Below are 19,424 nucleotides of genomic sequence, written 5' to 3' on the forward strand. Positions count from 1 at the left end.
GACAGAATACTGGACTGAGGCACGGGAGCCGCGGGTTCTATTCCTGGCTCAGCCACTGGCCTGCTGGATGACCTTGGGCAAGTCACGTCACTGCTCTGTGCCTCAGTTTCCTCCATCTGGGGGATAATGACACTGACCTCCTTTGTAAAGCACTTTGAGATCACTGAATGAAAAGCACTATAAAAAGAGCTGGCTGGTATTATATATTTAAATGTGTTGAGCTCTTAAGATTCTCTCCACACACCCCTGCACTCTATTTCCTAGCGATTGGGATCTGTTGAGGTATGGGGTGGGGTGTATGGCGGGGAGATGGGTGGTATCCAAGCTCCACCCGTAATTTTTCCACTGAAATGGTCGGCAGCAAAACGGTTACAACGTTGATTGATCCTCTTCAGGCTTCAGGGTCAGCTGCGTAGTAAGATAAATGTGCGCCCGGCACGCCTCGGCCAGAGCTCTGGGTCTAGGCTGCCCATCTGTGGGCTCCGTGACACTGCCCTGCTCTAGTCCCCTGGGGAAGGTTTTCCTTGCAGTCGGAAGAGGTTAGGGACTGAGCCGTTGCTGGGACAGTTTCAGATCTTCACGTGAAATGTTGGTTCTATCCAGCCCCAGCTCAATCCATCCCATGCCACAACCCAGTGGCCGCCCACCCGGCTGGGTCAGACTTTCCATCGGAGCGGCAGCTGCATGCGCCGTTCGCTTTATGTTTAAGCCCTCGCCCGTCCCCGCAGAGGTCTCGGCGCTAAACCGCGTATCGACGTGACGTGGGACAGCGATAAACGTCCCCTCCGACTACCTGGCGCCAGGGCCTTCTGGGCTGAAACCAGGCCGGTCTGCCTTGCTCTAGACAACGGCCAGGTTGGGATCTCTCTGTAGCTGCCTAGGGGATGAATGGGAATTGTGCCTCTAACCCCCTTAGGCAGCTTGGAAAATCTCAGCCCCTAGCTGCCGTTTCCGGACCCGATCCTGCAGGGAGCTGCGAGCCCTGAACTCCTATGGACCCCAGTGGAAGCCAGGGTGCTCAGCACCTTGCTGGGGTCAAACACTTCATCTTCAGGGCTGGCCGAGATGACTGGGCGCCAGCCTCCCAGCACACGGGACTCCCCTTCCTCTGCTGGGCAGCTGAACATAGGACTCCGCTGGCTCCCCTCCCCTGTTAACGCCCCGGCTCCTTTGTCCCTCCCAGACGAAATACATCCAGGACTTCCAGCGGGAGAAGCAGGAGTTTGAGCGGAACCTGGCAAGATTCAGGTAGGACACCCACCGGCCACGTCTCCCGGGGCGATCTCTAGCCGTGTTCGTCCCGACGAATGGGAGATGATGAGCGTGTACATGTAACACCCACAGAGGGAGGAGCCCTTTGTGGGGGGAACAACGAGGAGGAACAGGACGGGGGTGAACAAAGGGAAAGGAAGGCTGGATCTGAATGGTTTCATTGACTCCCAAGCTGGGGGGACGCAGACCAAGGCCCGGGCTTTCTCGGACAAAGCCGCCCTAGAGTGCAGACATTGGGGAACCACCTATGGATCCATCTCCCTCCAAGAGAACGGTGGGGGCCAAGTTGATGAGGTCCTTAAATACATTAAAGGGATCCTACGTTGGCTCCCCACTGCAGTATGGACACGATCTCTTCTAGCTCCAGTTCCTGTGCCCCCTTGACTCTCTTCTTGGGCTCTTCTCCTAAGCTGCTAGGGCCCTGATCCTCAAAGGCATTTAGACTGCTAACTTCCATTCAAATCAATGGATGCGAGGACCCTAAATACCTCTGAGGTTCTAGGCCTCGGTGTGTAGCCGTCTTAGGTTCCGGGCCAACATGTTCCAGGGTGGAACCCAGCTGATCAGAGTCTTATGGTCTGTCTCCTCCTTTCACTGCCTCTGACGCTCGCCCCCCCTCTTCTTGTCCCTGCTGCGTGAAGGGAAGACCACCCAGATCTTATCCAGAACGCCAAGAAGTCGGACATCCCGGAGAAACCCAAGACCCCACAGCAGCTGTGGTACAATCACGAGAAGAAAATCTACCTGAAAGTGCGCCCGGATGTGAGTTCCTGGGGGCTATGCGGCCTGTGTGTGTATGTGTCTTTACACCATGGGAAGGGGGGGGAGAGAAGCCGGGGATGGGAGGGGGCCTGAAGGAAGAGGCACCAAGCAGAAGGCCTGTGCTGTCCGGACAGAGGTAAGGAAGAGGCGCCGTGTGTCTGGGAGCAGACCCAGTGCCCGAGAGAGAGGGCAGAGCTCTGGTTTCGCTGTGGCTAGGGAAGGGACGCAGCGCGTAGGGGTAAGATAGTGCAGTGAGCAAACCCAGGATTGCTCTGTTTCCCAGGGCTCAGAGAAGTGCCGAGGCCCGTTGCACGACCCAAAGCAGTGAGATCCCCAGCGCAAAGGCGACTCCCCTCCCACGTCCCCGCGAGCTCGGCTCGCTGCCCCGCCGTCCCATTTCACCCCTGTGCCCTCACCTCTGGCTTTGGGTTTTCAGGCCACCACGAAGGAGGTGAAGGACGCGTTGGGCAAGCAGTGGTCTCAACTCTCCGACAAAAAGAGGCTGAAATGGATTCATAAGGCCCTGGAACAGCGAAAGGAGTACGAGGTAGGGAACAGTCACCAGTTCCCCTCCATCTTCTCCCCGGCCCGACGGGCGCCACCTCCCGGCCACCGGCCGAGGGGCGTTCCCGGAGCCGGCCAGCCTCTCTCTGTAATCAGCCTGAGGGGTTGCTGTTGAGGGATGCAGGCCCCTCTCCTTCCACTCATCGTGGGGCTAGCCCACAGCCCAGGTAGCTCAGAGCCTTCCACCGCAGAGCTTGGGATCCGTCGCCTCTCGAAAGCGAGGGCAGGTGGGCAAAGGCGTAGGGAGGTGACTGGCTTCTCTCCTCCTCCCCTTCCCGTGCTGGCGGGCGTCGACTCGGCCCCCTTAACCCGCCGGCTGCTTTGCCGTCCACAGGAGATCATGCGGGATTACATCCAGAAGCACCCGGAGATGAACCTCGAGGAAGGCGTCACGCGCTCCACCCTCACCAAGGCAGAACGCCAGCTCAAGGACAAGTTTGACGGGCGACCCACCAAGCCCCCTCCGTAAGTCCCGCGCAGTTCAGGGGTGGGGCTGATGGGGAAGGGGGAGATCTGGGGTTTTCCTGGGAAAGCAAGACTGGAAGAAGGCAATCTGGGACCCTAAGCACACCCCTCCTGGCTTCGTACTCATGGCCCCACCCTCCGTGGCTTGGCCCCACTGGGCCCTTCCTCACTCCAGCACCTGGATGTATCTGCTTGGGGGGACCGTTGGGCTCCCTGTGCTCTCCTCCTACCTGCAGAGCCCTCTGCTGGGTGGGCACTGGCAGGGTGCTCCAGGGCGGTGAGTCCTGGAGTTAACACCCCATTGAGCTCCTCCTCTGAGCTATTGTTCCAGGCTCTCTGCAGATTCAGGCGGATGTTGCGCTCGGATCACAGTTTCAAGTTTTTCTTCACAACCACGAGGACTAGCCTTATTTATTTATTTTTTTAAACGAGAGCTCAGCCTTGCTCTGTACTTAACATTTAGATCGACCTGAGTATCACTCAGGGATGTAGAAAAAAATCTAGCTGCAGCTAGGTGTATGAAATAGTTCTCCCGTCGACCTAGCTGCCGCTGCTTGGGGAGGTGGATTAACTGCAGTGGACGGAAAATCAAGTAGGACGCGCCTGCACTGCAATGGCACAGCTGTGGCATAGCGCCTGTAGTGTAGACGTACTCTCGGATTCTGAGTAATCACGTGACTCCTGGGCATGGGCCTGTATCTGGCCTTCAGTGGCACTGACTTCGCAGCATCCAGCCAGTCCCAAGTGAATTGACACACTGGCTGCTCCAGATTTTGGAGGCCAGTATGGCTGGGATTATTGCTTCCCTTCTCTTTCGCTGCACCACTGAAATGCAGCCTCCTCTGGAGTTGAGCACGGCAGCTGTTGAACAGTGCACAGCAATGCTGCACGGCAGGCTGGGACAGGAGGTGAACCTGAGGAAGCAGGCTGGAATCCCTCAAGTTGTTCCCCAGAGGGAGCGCTGCTGGGGAATTTTCAATGGCCATGTGTGGGCAGGACTCTCATCTGAAACGTGGGGGCGGGGAAGGGGTGGCGACCCCGAGCGACTCACAGCCACTGTTGCTTCACAGGAACAGCTACTCTCTGTACTGTGCGGAGCTGATGGCCAACATGAAGGACGTCCCCAGCACGGAGCGGATGGTGCTGTGCAGCCAGCAGTGGAAGCTGCTTTCCCAGAAGGAGAAGGACGCGTACCACAAAAAGTGTGATCAGGTGAACAGGCCGGGGGCTCGCACGTCAGCGGAGCTGAGTTTGGGGAAGGGGAGAACAGCTAGAAACGGCCGGTTTCTGCAGCTGTATTGGCAGTTCGAGTGGCCGCGTTAAATCCTTGATCTGGGTTTGAGCCCCACCTGCCGTGGGTGCTGCCCTTTTGAACGGAGTGTAGCGGGAGAAACCGGACGCCTGGGTTCTGCCCATGACGCCGGGCAAGTCCCGTGCCCTCTCCGAGCCTCAGATTTAAGCAAGGAGTGATTAGAGTTGTGAAGTGCTTAGAGATCCTCCAGCTGGGAGATGGGATTAGAAGCCCCGAGCATTGACTGTGGGCGAGGTCGGTGCCGGAGACTCGGGCCGAGGGAATCGGCGCTCTCGCTGTGCGGCGCTGGCTCTGACGCCAAGGCACAGATCCCCTGTGATTTTGCTGGGTGTTCGATTGGTGCGTGGGGATGGAGGTGATGTCTCTTAGTAACCGTCTCTCTCTCTCTCTCTCTCTCTCCCCTCCTGCTGCTTTTTCCAACAGAGGAAGAAAGATTACGAAATCGAACTCTTTCGCTTCCTGGAGGTGGGTGCGCCTGGGACGCGGCGGGTGGCCCAGCTCATTCCGGGAGGGGGCCCCGGCCAGCCTTCCCTTGGCATTTCATTACGCGGCTCGTCTGTTTTGTTTTGTGTGGGCAACTAATCGTGTTGCACAATTGGGGTGGGGTGGGGGGAGCGCTTTGTGTGTGCGAGGGCCTGTCTTTCTCTGCAGCACGGGCTAAAGAGGCAGGCACGGCACGGTGGTATCCCAGTATTCCCCAGGTGCAGCTCCAGCTGTCTCCTTTCGCTGGGGCGGATGTAAATCAGAAGTCTGTTCCTTTATATATTGGGTCTTATCCCACCCCCTATCACTGCAGTATCCCAGCCCCTTCCAGTCATGCGTGAAGCAACTTGATTAACAGTTGTCACGTGTGGTTTGTTCCTGGGGGAGGATGGTGTGGGCAGTGGAGGGTTTGTTTTGGTAGGGTTTTGTTCTGGTGAATGTCCAGGCTGCTCTAGGGATGGCCGTTCATTCCCCAGTCTCTGACCAGCTCCGGAGAAAGCACCGGCTCCTGCACAGAGGAGCTTTAGCGGAGTGAGAGGAGCTGCTCCAATGTAAATGGGTGTGAGCGGACAGAGAATCCGGGGGGATGGGGGTGGTCCCCTCCCCCTTCCGGCTCCCCCACCATGTTTCCACCATCTTCACAGCATGTGGGGATTTAGCCTTCATTCAGCTGGTGGGGGAGGGCAGGGCAGGGCAGGGCCTGGCCTTGTTTTGACCCGGGTGCTACTTTTTCCAAAACATCTGGGAGTTGCTAGCCCCTGTGTTGTGTCTGGATGGACGCAATGATTTTGTTTGCAAAAACCAACAGGTCTGTTTCCCCACCCACTTCCCCCAGGATAAAGCTTCCTCTCTCTGGGGGAGGAGAGAAGGTCCCTCTTTGTCTGAGTAGGTGGGACAGGGACTGCCTCAGGTCGGGGCTGGTATCTGTCCGTGCTGTGGGAGAGCCCAGCACCCCGAAGTGCTGTGCTGAGCTGTCTCAGGATGGGTCCATTTTGTCACATGGTGTTTTAACCAATCTCTGGACACGTTCGCTGGTTTAAAACCCGGTGCTCTAGGAAGGTGCCAAAGCATTTGGAAAATGGTACCTATAGCACCAAACATTTCAGGTGGGGGTGTCCTTTTCCCCTCTATCCGTGGAGTCATAAAAGGGAAGCGTTGTCTAGTGGCTAAATCACAGGCCCAGGAGTCAGGACTCCTGGGATCTGTTTGTGTCTGTGCCACAGATTCGCTGGGTGTCCTTGGGCAAGTCACATCCTCTCTGTACCTCTGTTTCCCCAGCTCTAAAATGGGCATATACATTTAACTATGTGCACCACTGCCCTCTAGTGGATATGACTGGAAATCCCGCACTGTGTCATAGGCCCAGTACAGCTAATGGAGATTCTCTAGTAGGCAGATTCTGGAGCAGGAGAATCTGAGGCCCATGTGGTTTGAAATCCTCAAAGGCGTTAGTAAGATTAAAGCAGCAGCATTGTTGTCATTCCATTCCCTTTTGGTTGGATTGTTCCTCCTTTGAAAACTCGCCCGCGCCTCTTTGGTGCTCTCTCTGACCCACCTGCCTTTGCTTGCCACGCAGAGCCTGCCCGAGGAGGAACAGCAGAGGGTGCTGGGGGAAGAGAAGATGCTGGGAGCGAACAAGAAAGGTGCCACCAGCCCAGCTTCCAAAAAGTCATCGCCGGATACTGGCAAGGTGAGGGCTGGCTTTGGCGCAGGCAGGCTGCGGTGCAGGGGGTGCGTGTGCGTGTCGTGAGAATAGAGGGACAGAGCCAGTTACTTCTAAACCAGCTTCAAGACTTCTGGATAGTAACTGCTGAGCCAGCAGGGAAAAATTAAACCAATAAAATAAAGAACATAAAGAAATTCAGATATTTTTTTTTGACTATTGGAAGCTGCTGCGGGATTTTTTGTACCCCCCCCTTTTTTTTTTTTCATATTCTATATAATTTTTTTTTTAACTCAACCCCACACCAAGACCCTTTGTGCTCTTCAACAGGCAGGTTCTGAGAAACCCAAACGGCCCATTTCTGCTATGTTTATCTTCTCGGAGGAGAAGCGAAAGCAGCTGCAGGAAGAGCGACCCGAACTTTCCGAGAGCGAACTGACCCGGCTGCTGGCGCGGATGTGGAACGACCTTTCAGAGAAGAAGAAGGTTGTTAAATCAATGACACGCTCGTTAGATGCCTTGTTTTACCAACCGGCACCTCTAGCTAATTCGCCTCTCTCAAGAGCCCCAGAGGATGCCGGTAGCATCCATCCCCTCTAGGGGACGCCAGCAGTTCAGGCCCTGGTCACTCCCTACCTGGCTGTATGCTGTTGTGATTTTCTCCACCGTGACAATCAAGGCTCCAGCGGGTGGCACAAACGAATGGGTCCTGGCGGCTGCCCCGCTCCTCAGCAGTGGGGTCCTCGCCTCTCTCGGGAGCGCCTTTGATTCCATGCAGCCCGGGACCCGCTGTGTGGAATGAGACACCAGAACTAAACAAGCAGCTCAAAGAGATGAGAACTTGCCGGGATTAAACCCGGAGAGGTCTTGAGCCTGGATTTAAAAGCCTGGCCGGGGGGAGGCAGGGGGAGTGGAGTGGTGGTCCATCCGGCCCCAGGGGGGTTAGCTCACAGCCCAAGGGTGTGTGTGTCGGAAGTTACGCTTTGGCTGGAAGATTTGTGTGTGTGTGTGTGTGTGTGGGAGGGGAAGGGTTATTGAGCGTGGGATTGATTTTTCTCTATGCCAGAGGTGGCCAAACGATGGGGCGCGCCCCCTAGGTGGGCACAGAGGAACATTGGGGGGGGCAGAACTGGGGAGAGGGAGCGACACCCAGCTTTGCTCCTGGCCCCAGCTGCTGACCCCGGCTTCCAGGCCATGCCCGGGCCCCAGCTGCCAGTCCCAAGCCTGCCCCCAGCCTCGGCCCCCTTACCCCCTCTCCTCTCTCCCGAGCCATGGCTCCATTCCTGGCCCTAGCTCCAGGGGGGTGGTTGACAGGTCAAAAGTTTGGGGACCGCTGCTCTGTGCAGACTGCCTGGGGAAGGCGTGTGGACATGTGTTCTGGCGCCTGGCACAGCGAAGGGGAGAGGAGAAAAGGGGCAGTTACCTACTGGTCTGTGTGACACCCCTTCCCCCCGCCCCCTATGCTGAAAACACCCTCCACTGCCAGTTCCAACCAGGCTGCTGCTCGAACAGCGCTGGGAAACCCCCCCCGCTCCCGGGGAGCCCCCCACAGATCTAATAGCCCAGACACCGCTCCCCCTCTCGTCTCAGTGAGGGGGGGATGGGAGTACAGGGGGGTCCAGCTCACAGGCACCCAGGTTATTTCATAGCTAGGACGGCAGGGGGAGGGGCAGGCGTTTGCCGAGGGGGGAGCCAGGCCGGGGGACTGTGCTGGAGAGACCTGGGCCTTAAACACCACCCTTCTGTGTGTCTGCCCAGGCCAAGTACAAAGCCCGGGAGGCGGCCATGAAGGCGCAGTCGGAGAAGAAGCACGGCTCCGACAAGGAGGAGCGCGCCAAGCTGCCCGAGTCCCCCAAGACGGCCGAGGAGATCTGGCAGCAGAGCGTCATCGGAGACTACCTGGCTCGCTTCAAGGTGAGGCACTTGGGGGGCGGGGGGGGGATTAGAGAGAGAGGAGACAGGGACACCCCCACCCTCCACGCCCCCCTGCTGGAGAAGGAACAGGACATTCCCTGATTGCGGGCTCTGTCTCGGGGCAGCCTGCTAGATCTGACCCCTCTGGGACGGGCATAGGTTTAGCCGCGGCGATTCGTAACAGGGTTGGGTGCTCCGGGGTGCTCGGTAGCAAAGGAGATGGGGGTGGGGGGTTGTATGGAGGAGAACCGGCCCTGTGCTGCATTGTACAGCCCCTAGAAATATCAGTCCCCTGGAGGCGTAAACATCGCCATGTTGTGGGGTCGGGGGAAGGAAGCGACTTGCCTGCGCTCGGTGACCGAGTCGAGCAGAGTCCGGTGCGTAACCCGAGCGTTGCCGGGTCTCCCTGTGCCGCAGAACGACCGGGGGAAGGCGTTGAAGGCCATGGAGGCCACTTGGAACAACATGGAGAAGAAGGAGAAGCTGATGTGGATAAAGAAGGCGGCCGAGGACCAGAAGCGCTACGAGGTGCATCCCTGCGCTCCCCGGGGTCAGGGAATCTGTTCTGCGGCCAGGGCGGTGGGGTTCCTCTGGGGCTGTTACTCCACCTCTGATACTCTGCATCCCTGACTCCTGTATCTCAGGCAGGGGGTTGCCCCAGTGGCTGGATCCACCCACCGCCTTGTTGCCTGAAGTTTTCATCTTGGAGGGTGGGTGGGGGAGAGGTGTATGCTGAGCCGGTGATTGGCCTCACCTTGTCCTTCTCTGTTCCTCCTCCAGAGAGAGCTGAGTGAGATGAGGGCCCCCCCGTGCTCTGCAAACGCCTCAAAGAAGATGAAATTCCAGGGAGAGCCAAAGAAACCCCCCATGTGAGTATCGATCCTTCCCGGGGGAGTGTGGGGGGCATCTTGCTTCCACACAACGTGGAAAACGGGCCAGTCGTCCTGCCACTGCATGAGAGACCAGCCCAGGGGGGGCAAAGCTGGGGCTCAGACAGCTGGAAGGGGACAGAGCTCGACCCTGCCAGGGGCTCGTAGCTCATTGTGGAGCAAAGTCAAGTGCCAGGTAACTGAGAGGGAAGTGTTGTCTAATAGTTAGAGCAGGGTAGGGCAGGGAGTCCTGGGATCTGTTCCTGGATCTCAGGGGAGGGAGCGGGCTCATGGCTAGCGCAGCAGAACAGGAGTTGGGACGCCTGGGTCCTGGTCCCACCTTTGGGAGTGGGTAGATTCTGGGGATGAGAGCAGAAGCACAGGACTCCTGGGTTCCATTCCTGGCTCGGCTGCGGGGTGGGGTCTGGTGGTTGGAGAAGAGGGACAAGGGGTCAGGATCTTTGGGTTCTGTTCCTGGCTCTAGGAGGGGACTGTGGGGTCCAGTGATCAGAGAGGAGGGATTGGGGGTCAGGACTCTTGGGTTCTGTTCCTGGCTCAGATGTGGGGTGGGGTCTGGTGGTCGGAAGAGAGGGACGGGGGGTAGTCAGGATCCTCGGGTTCTGTTTCTGGCTCTGGGAGACGAGTGTGGGGTCTAGTGAGCAGAGTAAAAGGATGTGGGGTCAGGACTCTGGGTGTGGTCCTCTTCCTGCCTGGCTGCTCCCGGCTCTGCTTGGGATGGGCCCTCGCTGGGTGGGGGGCTGGCCGCTCTCTGACCCTGCTCTCCCTCTCCCCAGGAACGGTTACCAGAAGTTCTCCCAGGAGCTGCTATCGAACGGCGAGCTCAACCACCTGCCGCTGAAGGAGCGGATGGTGGAGATCGGCAGCCGCTGGCAGCGCATCTCCCCGGGCCAGAAGGACTATTACAAGAAGATGGCTGAGGAGCAGCAGAAGCAGTACAAGATGCACCTGGAAATCTGGCTCAAGGTGAGCAGCTGGGCAGGGGGCAGAACTGCTCTGACTCCATGCATGGCTTCCTGTCCCCGCCCCCGCCCCTGGGATGTCCAGTCCTCATGCTTTCGGGGTACGTGGCCTTTGTGGTACCCCATCCCTGGTGTCCCCCACTGACCCTTCCCCTTCTCTGTTCCCAAGTGTCTTGGGTCTTTCTTCACCCCTCACCGCTGGGAAATGAGGCTTCAGGTGTCCCTCATTTAGCTTCTCTCTGTACATTGTGCACCCAGACCAACCCCCCAACATTCGTGCCATAGGGCGCATGTCTGTGGCTATGACAGATGCTATCCCTGGGGTCAAGGTCGCTTCCCCTCTCCCAGCACGGGAGCCCGAGAGAGATTTCAGAGTGGCCGTGGCTCCAGATCCAGCTGTAACTCTGGTCCCCCAACTCCCTGTCATGCTTTCCAAGCAGAGGAGGCTAAGGAAATTCCCCCTCTGGACAGAGGGGCGGTGCCGTTGCACTCCCAACGGCACAGGGGTCTTCGCTTTCCACCCACATCCCCTTTCCGGCACAACTCCCCTTCCTGGAGCTGGGAACGCCCCCGCAGTCACGTAGCTCCGTCCCCCTGGCCTTCCTCCAGGTGGTTATTTTAGTCTCCTGTCTCGGCAGAGCCTGTCACCGCAGGAGCGAGCTGCCTACAAAGAGCACACCTCAAATGTGAGTACCCCTGCGACGGGGGGAGAGTGGGGGGTGTGAGCTCTCCTTGATGGTTTAAAAAGCCTTCGTTTGAGGGAACAAAGTCCATAATTGGTTATGTTCCAGTAGCAGCGTGAGGCCTGAACCCTGCTAGGGGCTGTCCATATGCCTCGTAAGGGAGACTCCTGGCCCACAGATCTTCCAGCCTAAATAGACACAGGGAACCAAGGGCGGGGGAGGAAACGGAGCTCACAGAAGGGGAAGCTACTTGGCCCAAGGGTAGCCAGCAGGGCAGGGTCAGAGCTGGGAATAGACTATAAAGGCTGTCCCCCCCACCCAAGGTCTTTCTGTGGGTGTGAGTGATGGTCATGGACTCTTTAACCTCCGACCTCCTGGGAGGGACTGAGGAGCCTCCCGAGTGGCCCCTTTGACTCTTCCTCTTTCCCTCCCTCTGCCACAGAAGCGCAAGAGCATGGGAAAGGTGCGGGGACCGAACCCCAAAATGAAGCCCGCCATGCAAATCAAATTGGTAAGTGCCCTCGTCCTCCCCCGGTTGGGCCAGTAGCATGACTCCTCCCTGGGCCCCGGCAACTTCCTGGTGTGTTTCTGCCACCTGGAGGGGCCGAAGAGGGTTGCTTGGAGAACAAGAGCAAAAGACGGAAACGTTTTTAGAAATGCCACCATGGTGCAGTCTGGGAATTGCAGTTCAGGTGCTTCCTACTCTGTGGTAGGACTACATCTCCCATGATGCACCATGGTACTCATGCAGGGAGCCTGTGCATCCTGGGAGATGTAGTCCAGCCAGGGAGCTGAGCCTGGAGTGGAGAATGGTAACACGTGGCACCCAAACTACAGATCCCATGAGGCACTGGGTAATCCCTGGGTGTCTTGAATCTATTGCACTGAGGGCCCTAACCCATTAGCCGAAGGCCCTGCTTTTCCGTGGCCTGGGACTCTGCCATTGTGGGGATTCCAGGGAGGGGTGGGGGCCACGAGGCCTGGCCAGATCCGCCCACCACATCCGTCTGACCCCCAGGAGTCCGAGGAGGAGGATGACGATGAGGAGGAGGAGGAGGAGGAAGAGGATGACGACGACGACGACGATGACGACAACGGGGACTCGTCCGAGGAAGGCGGGGACTCATCAGAGTCAAGCAGCGAGGAGGAGAGCGAGGATGGGGATGAGGTGAGGCTGCCTGAGGCACGCTGCGGGATGCTGCGTCTGTGCCATGCTGCTCACTTCACACACACACGTAGCTGCGCTGAGGTCAGAAGAGCTGCACCCATTCACAGTGGCTGGGTATCTGGCCTTAGGTTTGACCTGCGTCCGCAGCGCAGGGAGCTACACCCCCAGGACACAGAGTTCGGGGCAAGCCAAGGGGCCAGGGCTATGCCCGTTGCTTCCCACCGCCCCGACCCGCAGCACATTCCATGCCGTGTTCTCTCCCTAGAGAACCATTTACAATGTCTTAACTGTGTCTTCTGCTGAAGATATCTGGCCTGATTCTGATCTCCGTCCCACTGGTGTAAACATGGAGTGAGTCAATGGAGTTACTCTGGATTTACACCAGCGGCCATGAAGTCCGAATCTGGTCAATGGTGCCAGGGCTGGGTTTGGACCCCAGGGGTCCGTGCTGCCTGTCCCCGATTCTTAACCTCGCTCCCTCCCGCCGTTTGAGAGCTCAGAGATCTAGTGACCAGCAGCAGCAAAACCGAATCTTGCAGCGTGGGTTTTCCAGTCCCCACTTCCAAATAACAGGCAGCCTGCTTGCTGTGAAATCTTATTTATTCTTTCGACTTCATGGGCCAGGTTTCAGTCAAACCAGCTTGTAAAGGGTGACCTGCGGCAGGACAGCATTCCAGTGCTGCAAACGGCCATCCCTCCTCCTGCCGTGCCATCCGCTTCCGCGGGCTGAGCGGGGCAAGGCTGCTGGCATGCAAGCCGTGGCGTGATGGACCTACGGGCCGCTGTACTGCCGTCTTTTGGGTGGGACTTTATGCAACAGCGGTTCCATCTGTGTGCGGCGCTGGCGTGGGGAACCCGTGTGCGGTGGGGTTTGGCCACAAGGCACCGTCCCAGGGCCTGTCTCCCCAGCACAGACAGACCCTGCCATTCCCCAGCCACCCCTCTCCCCAGACTCTTAACCCTTTCTTCGCCTTTCGCCCCAGAATGAGGACGACGACGAAGAGGACGACGACGAAGAGGAAGATGACAATGACTCCGAGGGCAGCAGCAGCTCCTCCTCTTCCTCGGGCGATTCCTCCGACTCGGACTCCAACTGAAACGCCCACAGCGCCACCTTCTTGCCGGACTTTCAGTAATTCCCCACCCCACCCTGACCAGGAATATCCCGGCTGGAGATCTGGGTTGATGGTTGCAGGGAGGGGGATGGGAAAATCACTGTGGCTAATTTTTTTTCCCCCTCCCTCTTAAAGAATTTCACACTAATGGGGGGTGGGGGGCAGCTGATAAAAGGCTTTGTTTTACGGGGGAAAGAAGGGGATATTCTGTGTTGTTTTTCCCCATAGAGTTTGCATTCGATTCTTTATTTTATTTTTGTTTTTTGGAGAAGGAGGGGGATTTTTACCCCTCAGAGCCCCCCAGCTGCCCCCGCCTTCCCCTTCAACTTCCAGCTACCCCCTCCGGACTTTATACAACCCCCCCACCCCACAAAAATCCTTTTTAAAACAACAACAAAACAGCGACAAAAATGTTGTGGCAAGAGGCGCAGAGCGTTGTTCCGGCGGCGCGCGGGCCGAGCGGCTCAGGACTCGGCCGTCGGGACGATCTCCCCCTTTGCCTCTCCAGCCGGAGGAGGGGGACGGCCTTGTACAGTCTGAAGCTGCACCCGGAGCTCCTGGAGAGCAAAGTCCCACTGCACTTAAGAGCTCCTGGAATGAACTTACCACGCAGCATTTCCCTCTGGGGACGGGGGAGAAATTTTTTGTGTGTGTGTGTTTGGGGTTGGGTGGGGTGGGGGGAGTTTAAAAAGATGTTGCCCAGTTTCAGGGGCGGGAAGGGCTGGCACTGGGTTGGGGGAGTTAGGGGACTGTTACAGAGCATACCATTGGGAGCTGATCATTGCATCGCCCAAAGGAAACATGGTTGATCCGGCGTATTCAACCAGCATTTGGGCAAAGATGGTGGCAGGCGGATCCCAGATTTGAATTTTTTTTTTTTTTTTTTTTTTTTTTTACAATGAAGTGACCAATTATTGTACTGGAACGGGGCATTTGTCAGCTGGGAGGGGGCGGGCACGGGAGCAGGGTTCGGCTGCAGGGAGAGATCATCTGTGTCGCTGGTTGTCGTGTTGTATTATTTTTTTTTCTTTTATAAAGCAAGAAAGATGCATCTTTTTATAATCAAAATCTCTGTCTCTGGCTAGCTGCACGGCTTGGCTTCGCACCCCCCTCCACCCCGCCCCCCCAACGTGAGCGGCGCCAACGTCAGGTCGGTGTGCAGATTGTTTTTTGGGGGGGGAGGTGGGCGCGATTGGCACAAACTTCCCAGCGGGCATCAGCCCTGCCTAGAGAAGCGTGTGTCTGCAATAGGGGCGGGACGGTGCTTGCCAAAGGAGCCCAGCTGTGCCATCCCGTTCCAAAGCCGGGCTGCCACATTGGTTGTGATAGAGGTGGGGCCACGCCCACCCATCTCACACCTCCGGGGCCCATCTGCCCAATCTGTTTTGCTACCAGCTCCGATGATACGGCTCAGATTATTATTATTATTATTATTTTTTTAAGGAACATTGGGGAAACTTGATCCAGAAAAACCTATCCGTAGACCCAAGCGGCTGAGATCTGAGCTACCAGGAAGCTGCGGCTTCTAGGACAGGATTCTCAGCTACACATATATCTATATTAGTATATAACGGGCTATATATGAATATATAGACTGGTATCAATATCCCCTTTCCGGTGGAGAGCTGTGACTAGCGTTTCATCCCTGTCTGTAGGAGGTTTTTAAACGGGTGTGTAAGTGGTTCTGTAAATAACCCATGCGTGTGTGTGTGTCACCACAAAGGCCCTGCTGCCTTCCGCGTCCATTCTCTGGGTCACTGGCTGTTACAGATCAGAGAGTGACCTTGCCCCCACATGCCAGGGGGTCCCAGTTTCTTGCACCTTTCCACTGGGTTGGGCGAGGCTGGGGCGCTTTCACCCAGAGAGCGTGGGAGTAGAAAGTGACTGAGACGGGGGAAGAAAAATCCAGTGTTTAAATAATGTTGGTGTCTTTTTTTTTTTTTTTTAAACCCTTTCCCCCCTCACCGTGAGGGGTGGATACATTTGGGCAGCAGGCGTCCAGGCCATCTGCCCTCCCCGACCCTTGCTCCTGCCCCCTTTCTGCAAAATCCACCACTGATTGGAAGAGATGGCTCAGTTTCTGGGATTTTGTTCCTGCCAGGTTTTTGTTACGGCCAGTGAATGCAAGGACAGTGTTTCTGGGACTAGACTCCCCCTCCTTCACCCCTCGCCCTTTATGCATTCACAGCACCAGCAATTTCATCTCTCATCTTGCTGCATTCTGGCCCCCCCACCCCGCAATGTAGACTGGGGAGCCCAACTTACTAAGAGACACTTGAGGAAAACAAAACTGGGTCTCCATTACTCCCCCCACCCCGCTTAAAGCCCTGCCCTTCCCTCCTCACCCAACAACTCTTTACCACTTCCTCTCCCCAGCACCAGGCAGGGCGACGGTGACAGTATTGAGCAGTAACAGATCCAAGCAGCGGGTCGGTGTGTTGCTGTCACGTTTTTTTCCCCCTCCAAGGGCACGTTCTCCCCTGACGCGCCGCCTGCTCCCAAAGCAAAGCTCCGGTGAGCATGGAAAGTGAGGCCGCGTGGAACAGGAATTCTGGGCTCTCACTTCCTTTCCTGTCCGTATGTTTCAAGGATTTAGGGAGCCCTTCCCCCGTGTTTTGTATCGGGCATAGCCAAATCTCAACAGAGTATTAGGGAGTCTCTTCTCCCTCGTCACAGTCTGAATTGAGGGGCTGGAGGTGGGGCCCACAAATGTGATGAGTTTGTTGTAGAGAAAATTAGTGCAGCCTCAGAGGGGTGAAGCTCCCAGCAGGGTGTCAGTGGGGGTTGTGGCAGGCAGCGGGTATGGATTTTAGCAGCATGTGTTGGGAGGGGTGTCAGGTTTGGGGGCCACAGAGGGGTGTGGGCAGAGCAGGGAATGGCTGGATTTGGGAGGCCTGGATATCTAGCCGCAGGGGGGGGAGAGTTGGAGCAGATTTGGGGGAACTGGTTGAGGTTGCTGCTCCTTGGACTGTATCCACATGACTCATCCCCCTGTTTTCCATCGCAGCCCTGCTCCCTCCCCCGCTTCTCCCAGATGAGCATGGGGGTGGGGTGAGCCCCCTCTTGGTTGACTTTAGGCCTGTCTGTCCCCCTCTTGCCCCCCAGTACGGCGTGCGTGGGGCTCCTCAACTATCCTGTGCGGTAGGATTTGGATTCCACAACGGTTCAGGGTGGAGATGGTGACACCACCCCTAACCGCCCCCCCACGCCCTGTGAAGAGAGGGCAGCTGCCGTGGGTTGTGTGTGTCGAATCAGGTCTCCACTGGGTGGGGGGGCTTTATATGGAAACGGGGACAGAACGCCCAGCGTGGGTATAATCAAGTGAGTCACAGCATAGGAAGGGGACCCGTGGCCACCCTAAGTGGGTCTGTGCCCAACAGAAGACACCCTCCCTCCCTTTCTGCTAGGGATTCGACACAGACGATGCTTTCTGGGCCAGAGTGCTAGAGTCCTTGCTTAGGTGACACTCGCAGGTATGGGCTGCAGGATCGGGCCCAGTCTATTTTAACGCTGCCTTTTTACAATGCCAGGGTGTGTTTGAACTGAATAGTTCTCCAAACCCCCCTTCGCCCGGGTTCCTTGTTTGAATTTTCCCAATTCAGGAAAGCACACGTTTCATTTCAATGGGGTTTAAGCGAGTGCTTTTTCTGAATTGGAGCCAGAGGGTTCTTAGGATTAAAAGATCCCCATTTCTAGCCGGGTGCAGCGGGTTTCCCCATCCGAGTTGAAACTGTCCTGGGGCTCCCAAGTCCCAATGGGAAGTCATGCTATTGACTTGAGTAGGGTGAGAGTGAGATCTTGGGGAGGTCCTTGCTGGGGGGTGTCATTCAGCCAGCTCACAGGATGCCCTCCCCAAAGAGTAACAGACAATCCTTGTAGGTCTAGCAAAGGGAGTGAAGTGCTGATGAAAATGTAGGGTTCTTCACCCCCTCTTCCTGCCCCTCCACCCCTCTCACTGGGCGTGTGCTGATGCAACGTGCCCATGATGTCTCATCCCCCACACCTCCTGCCTGCTGTTTTGTATCCGTCTGTCTGTCCTTGGCCCTGTTTCCCGACCCTCCCCCAACTCCTTTTTGTTTTTCTGTTTTCTTTTTTCCCCCAGTGGGGAAACTGATTTCATTTTGCTGATTGTACCCAGCGCTGTTGTATTTTAGTGGATGTGGTTTTTAGTACAAAAAAAAAAATACAAAAAAATTTTTCTGTTTAAAAAAAAATAAAAATGAAAAATTCTTACAGTACTGACAGTTTTTTTTTTTTAAAAGTCACAGGGGAGGGAAAAGTGGTTTGTACTGTAAGAGAATTGAAGCTGAGTGCATTTTTGCACTGCCACAAAAACCAGTGATACTTTAGATGGACGTTCTTGTGAATTACAAAAAAAAAAATCATTTTTTTTTCTAATATTTAAAGAGTGTTTTTGTAGGTTTCAAAAAAAAAAATGAAAACAAACAAAACCCAACTTCAATTTGTATTGCTCAGTGGACTTAGCAATCAAGCCTGGACAGACTTAAAACTGTGGAGGGTTTTTTGGGGTTGTTTTTTTTTTGGGAGGGGTGGGGTTCGTATAATGAAGTGAAAAATAATGTTTCTGTTCTCATGTCATTACTATTAAAAAAAAAAAAAACTTTAGGGAAAAAAAAAACTGTGTAAGAGGTGGTTTTTCCCGTGTTCTGACTTTGTTGAACTTCATAATTCCCTATTACTGTTTGTTTTACACTAGCATTCAGAGATGGGGTCTGGACAGACGCCAATCTAGCAAAAGATTTGAAAATACTTAGAATCCTAGAATCTCAGGGTTGGAAGGGACCTCAGGAGGTATCTAGTCCAACCCCCTGCTCAAAGCAGGACCAACCCCAACTAAATCATCCCACCCAGGGCTTTGTCAAGCTGGGCCTTGAAAACCTCTAAGGATGGAGATTCCACCACCTCCCTAGGGAACCCATTCCAGTGAGTCACCACCTCCTAGTGAAATAATGTTTCCTAATATCCAACCTAGACCTCCCCCACTGCAACTTGAGACCATTGCTCCTTGTTCTGTCATCTGCCACCACTGAGAACAGCCGAGCTCCATCCTCTTTGGAACCTCCTTCAGGTAGTTGAAGGCAGCTATCAAATCCCACCTCACTCTTCTGCAGACTAAATAAGCCCAGTTCCCTCAGCCTCTCCTCATAGGTCATGTGCCCCAGCCCCCTGATCATTTGCATTGCCTTCTGCTGGACTCTCCCAATTTGTTCTTGAGAGGTTTGAATATGTGAAATTCTGTGGCTTTTATGAAGATCAGATTAGATCATGTCTCAACCTTTTCAGATTGATGACTCCTCCTTTGAAGTGAAAAACCAAATTGTGACTGAACATTTACTATAAGAGTAAAAAGTGTATCAGTGCTAAGCCTGTATACTATGTGTGTGTGTGTGTGTGTGTTTCGATTGGTGGCCGGAGAACACTTGACCTTGAAGGGGAAAGCGTGTGGGGAAAGCGAGATTTTCTTTGCTGTAGATTGTAATTCAATGTTCAGTGCCTACCCCACCCCCGATTGCCTCTGATCACTTGGTCCCGACCTTAAAACTAAGGACATGCATCTTTGCGTAATTAAGACCTTAATAAGAGACAGCCCCTGTCCCAAAGAATTTACAGTACAAGGCCCTCATTCTACAAACACTTGTGGATGTTGAAGCATGTAAGCAGCCCCTGTGAAGTCAAACGATTCTCTTCTGTGTGTTTGCACAACGGGGCCCTGATCCTCATTTCTTCCAAGGGGTACATCAGCTCCTCGAGAGATTTGGCTAATTTTACAACAGGCTACAGAAAAAGCACTAGCGAAGTGGGTATCTACTAACATTTCATACAGAGAAAATGAAAGGCAGCAATTTTTCAGTACTAGTGGGGCTGTGACACTTTTGTCTGTTTATGTCTGATTTCGTAAGCAAGTGGTTTTTAAGTGAGGTCAAACTTGGGATATGCAAGACAAATCAGACTCCTGAAAGGAGTCCAGCAGTCTGGGAAGGTTGAGACCCACTGGACTAGGCAAATGATTTTCAAACTGGGCATCCCTGGAATGCTGATACCCAGGGGAGCCTCTGCTTTTCAGCAAGGTAAAACAGCTGTCGGCCAATCCAGGACTGTTTTAAGATTAGAGAAAGGTTCTAACTCCTTAGCATGCTGTGAAATACCTCGCAG

At 55.3% G+C, this 19,424-nt stretch overlaps 1 protein-coding gene across 9 annotated transcripts in view; it reads left to right on the top strand.

Moving 5' to 3' along the window:
- The window catches only part of UBTF (upstream binding transcription factor), a 31,651-nt gene extending 13,928 nt beyond the window's left edge, over positions 1-17,723 (top strand). For 6 of the 9 annotated variants that reach the window (XM_039516666.1, XM_039516665.1, XM_039516667.1 and 3 more), the window contains 16 exons: positions 1,184-1,248; positions 1,914-2,034; positions 2,471-2,581; positions 2,933-3,063; positions 4,134-4,275; positions 4,799-4,840; positions 6,435-6,548; positions 6,852-7,007; positions 8,280-8,435; positions 8,853-8,963; positions 9,216-9,304; positions 10,099-10,288; positions 10,923-10,970; positions 11,410-11,478; positions 11,986-12,135; positions 13,119-17,723. In XM_039516666.1, the coding sequence (XP_039372600.1) occupies positions 1,184-1,248; positions 1,914-2,034; positions 2,471-2,581; positions 2,933-3,063; positions 4,134-4,275; positions 4,799-4,840; positions 6,435-6,548; positions 6,852-7,007; positions 8,280-8,435; positions 8,853-8,963; positions 9,216-9,304; positions 10,099-10,288; positions 10,923-10,970; positions 11,410-11,478; positions 11,986-12,135; positions 13,119-13,232 (1,809 nt within the window). In that variant the 3' untranslated portion in view covers positions 13,233-17,723. The remainder of the gene's footprint in view (positions 1-1,183; positions 1,249-1,913; positions 2,035-2,470; positions 2,582-2,932; positions 3,064-4,133; positions 4,276-4,798; positions 4,841-6,434; positions 6,549-6,851; positions 7,008-8,279; positions 8,436-8,852; positions 8,964-9,215; positions 9,305-10,098; positions 10,289-10,922; positions 10,971-11,409; positions 11,479-11,985; positions 12,136-13,118) is intronic. The other 3 variants (XR_005591605.1, XM_039516672.1, XM_039516673.1) reach the window with 3 other exon arrangements.
- Positions 17,724-19,424: the final 1,701 nt, after the last annotated feature.

This window comes from Mauremys reevesii, linkage group 27, assembly GCF_016161935.1.
Source record: "Mauremys reevesii isolate NIE-2019 linkage group 27, ASM1616193v1, whole genome shotgun sequence".
Lineage (NCBI taxonomy): Eukaryota > Metazoa > Chordata > Testudines > Geoemydidae > Mauremys > Mauremys reevesii.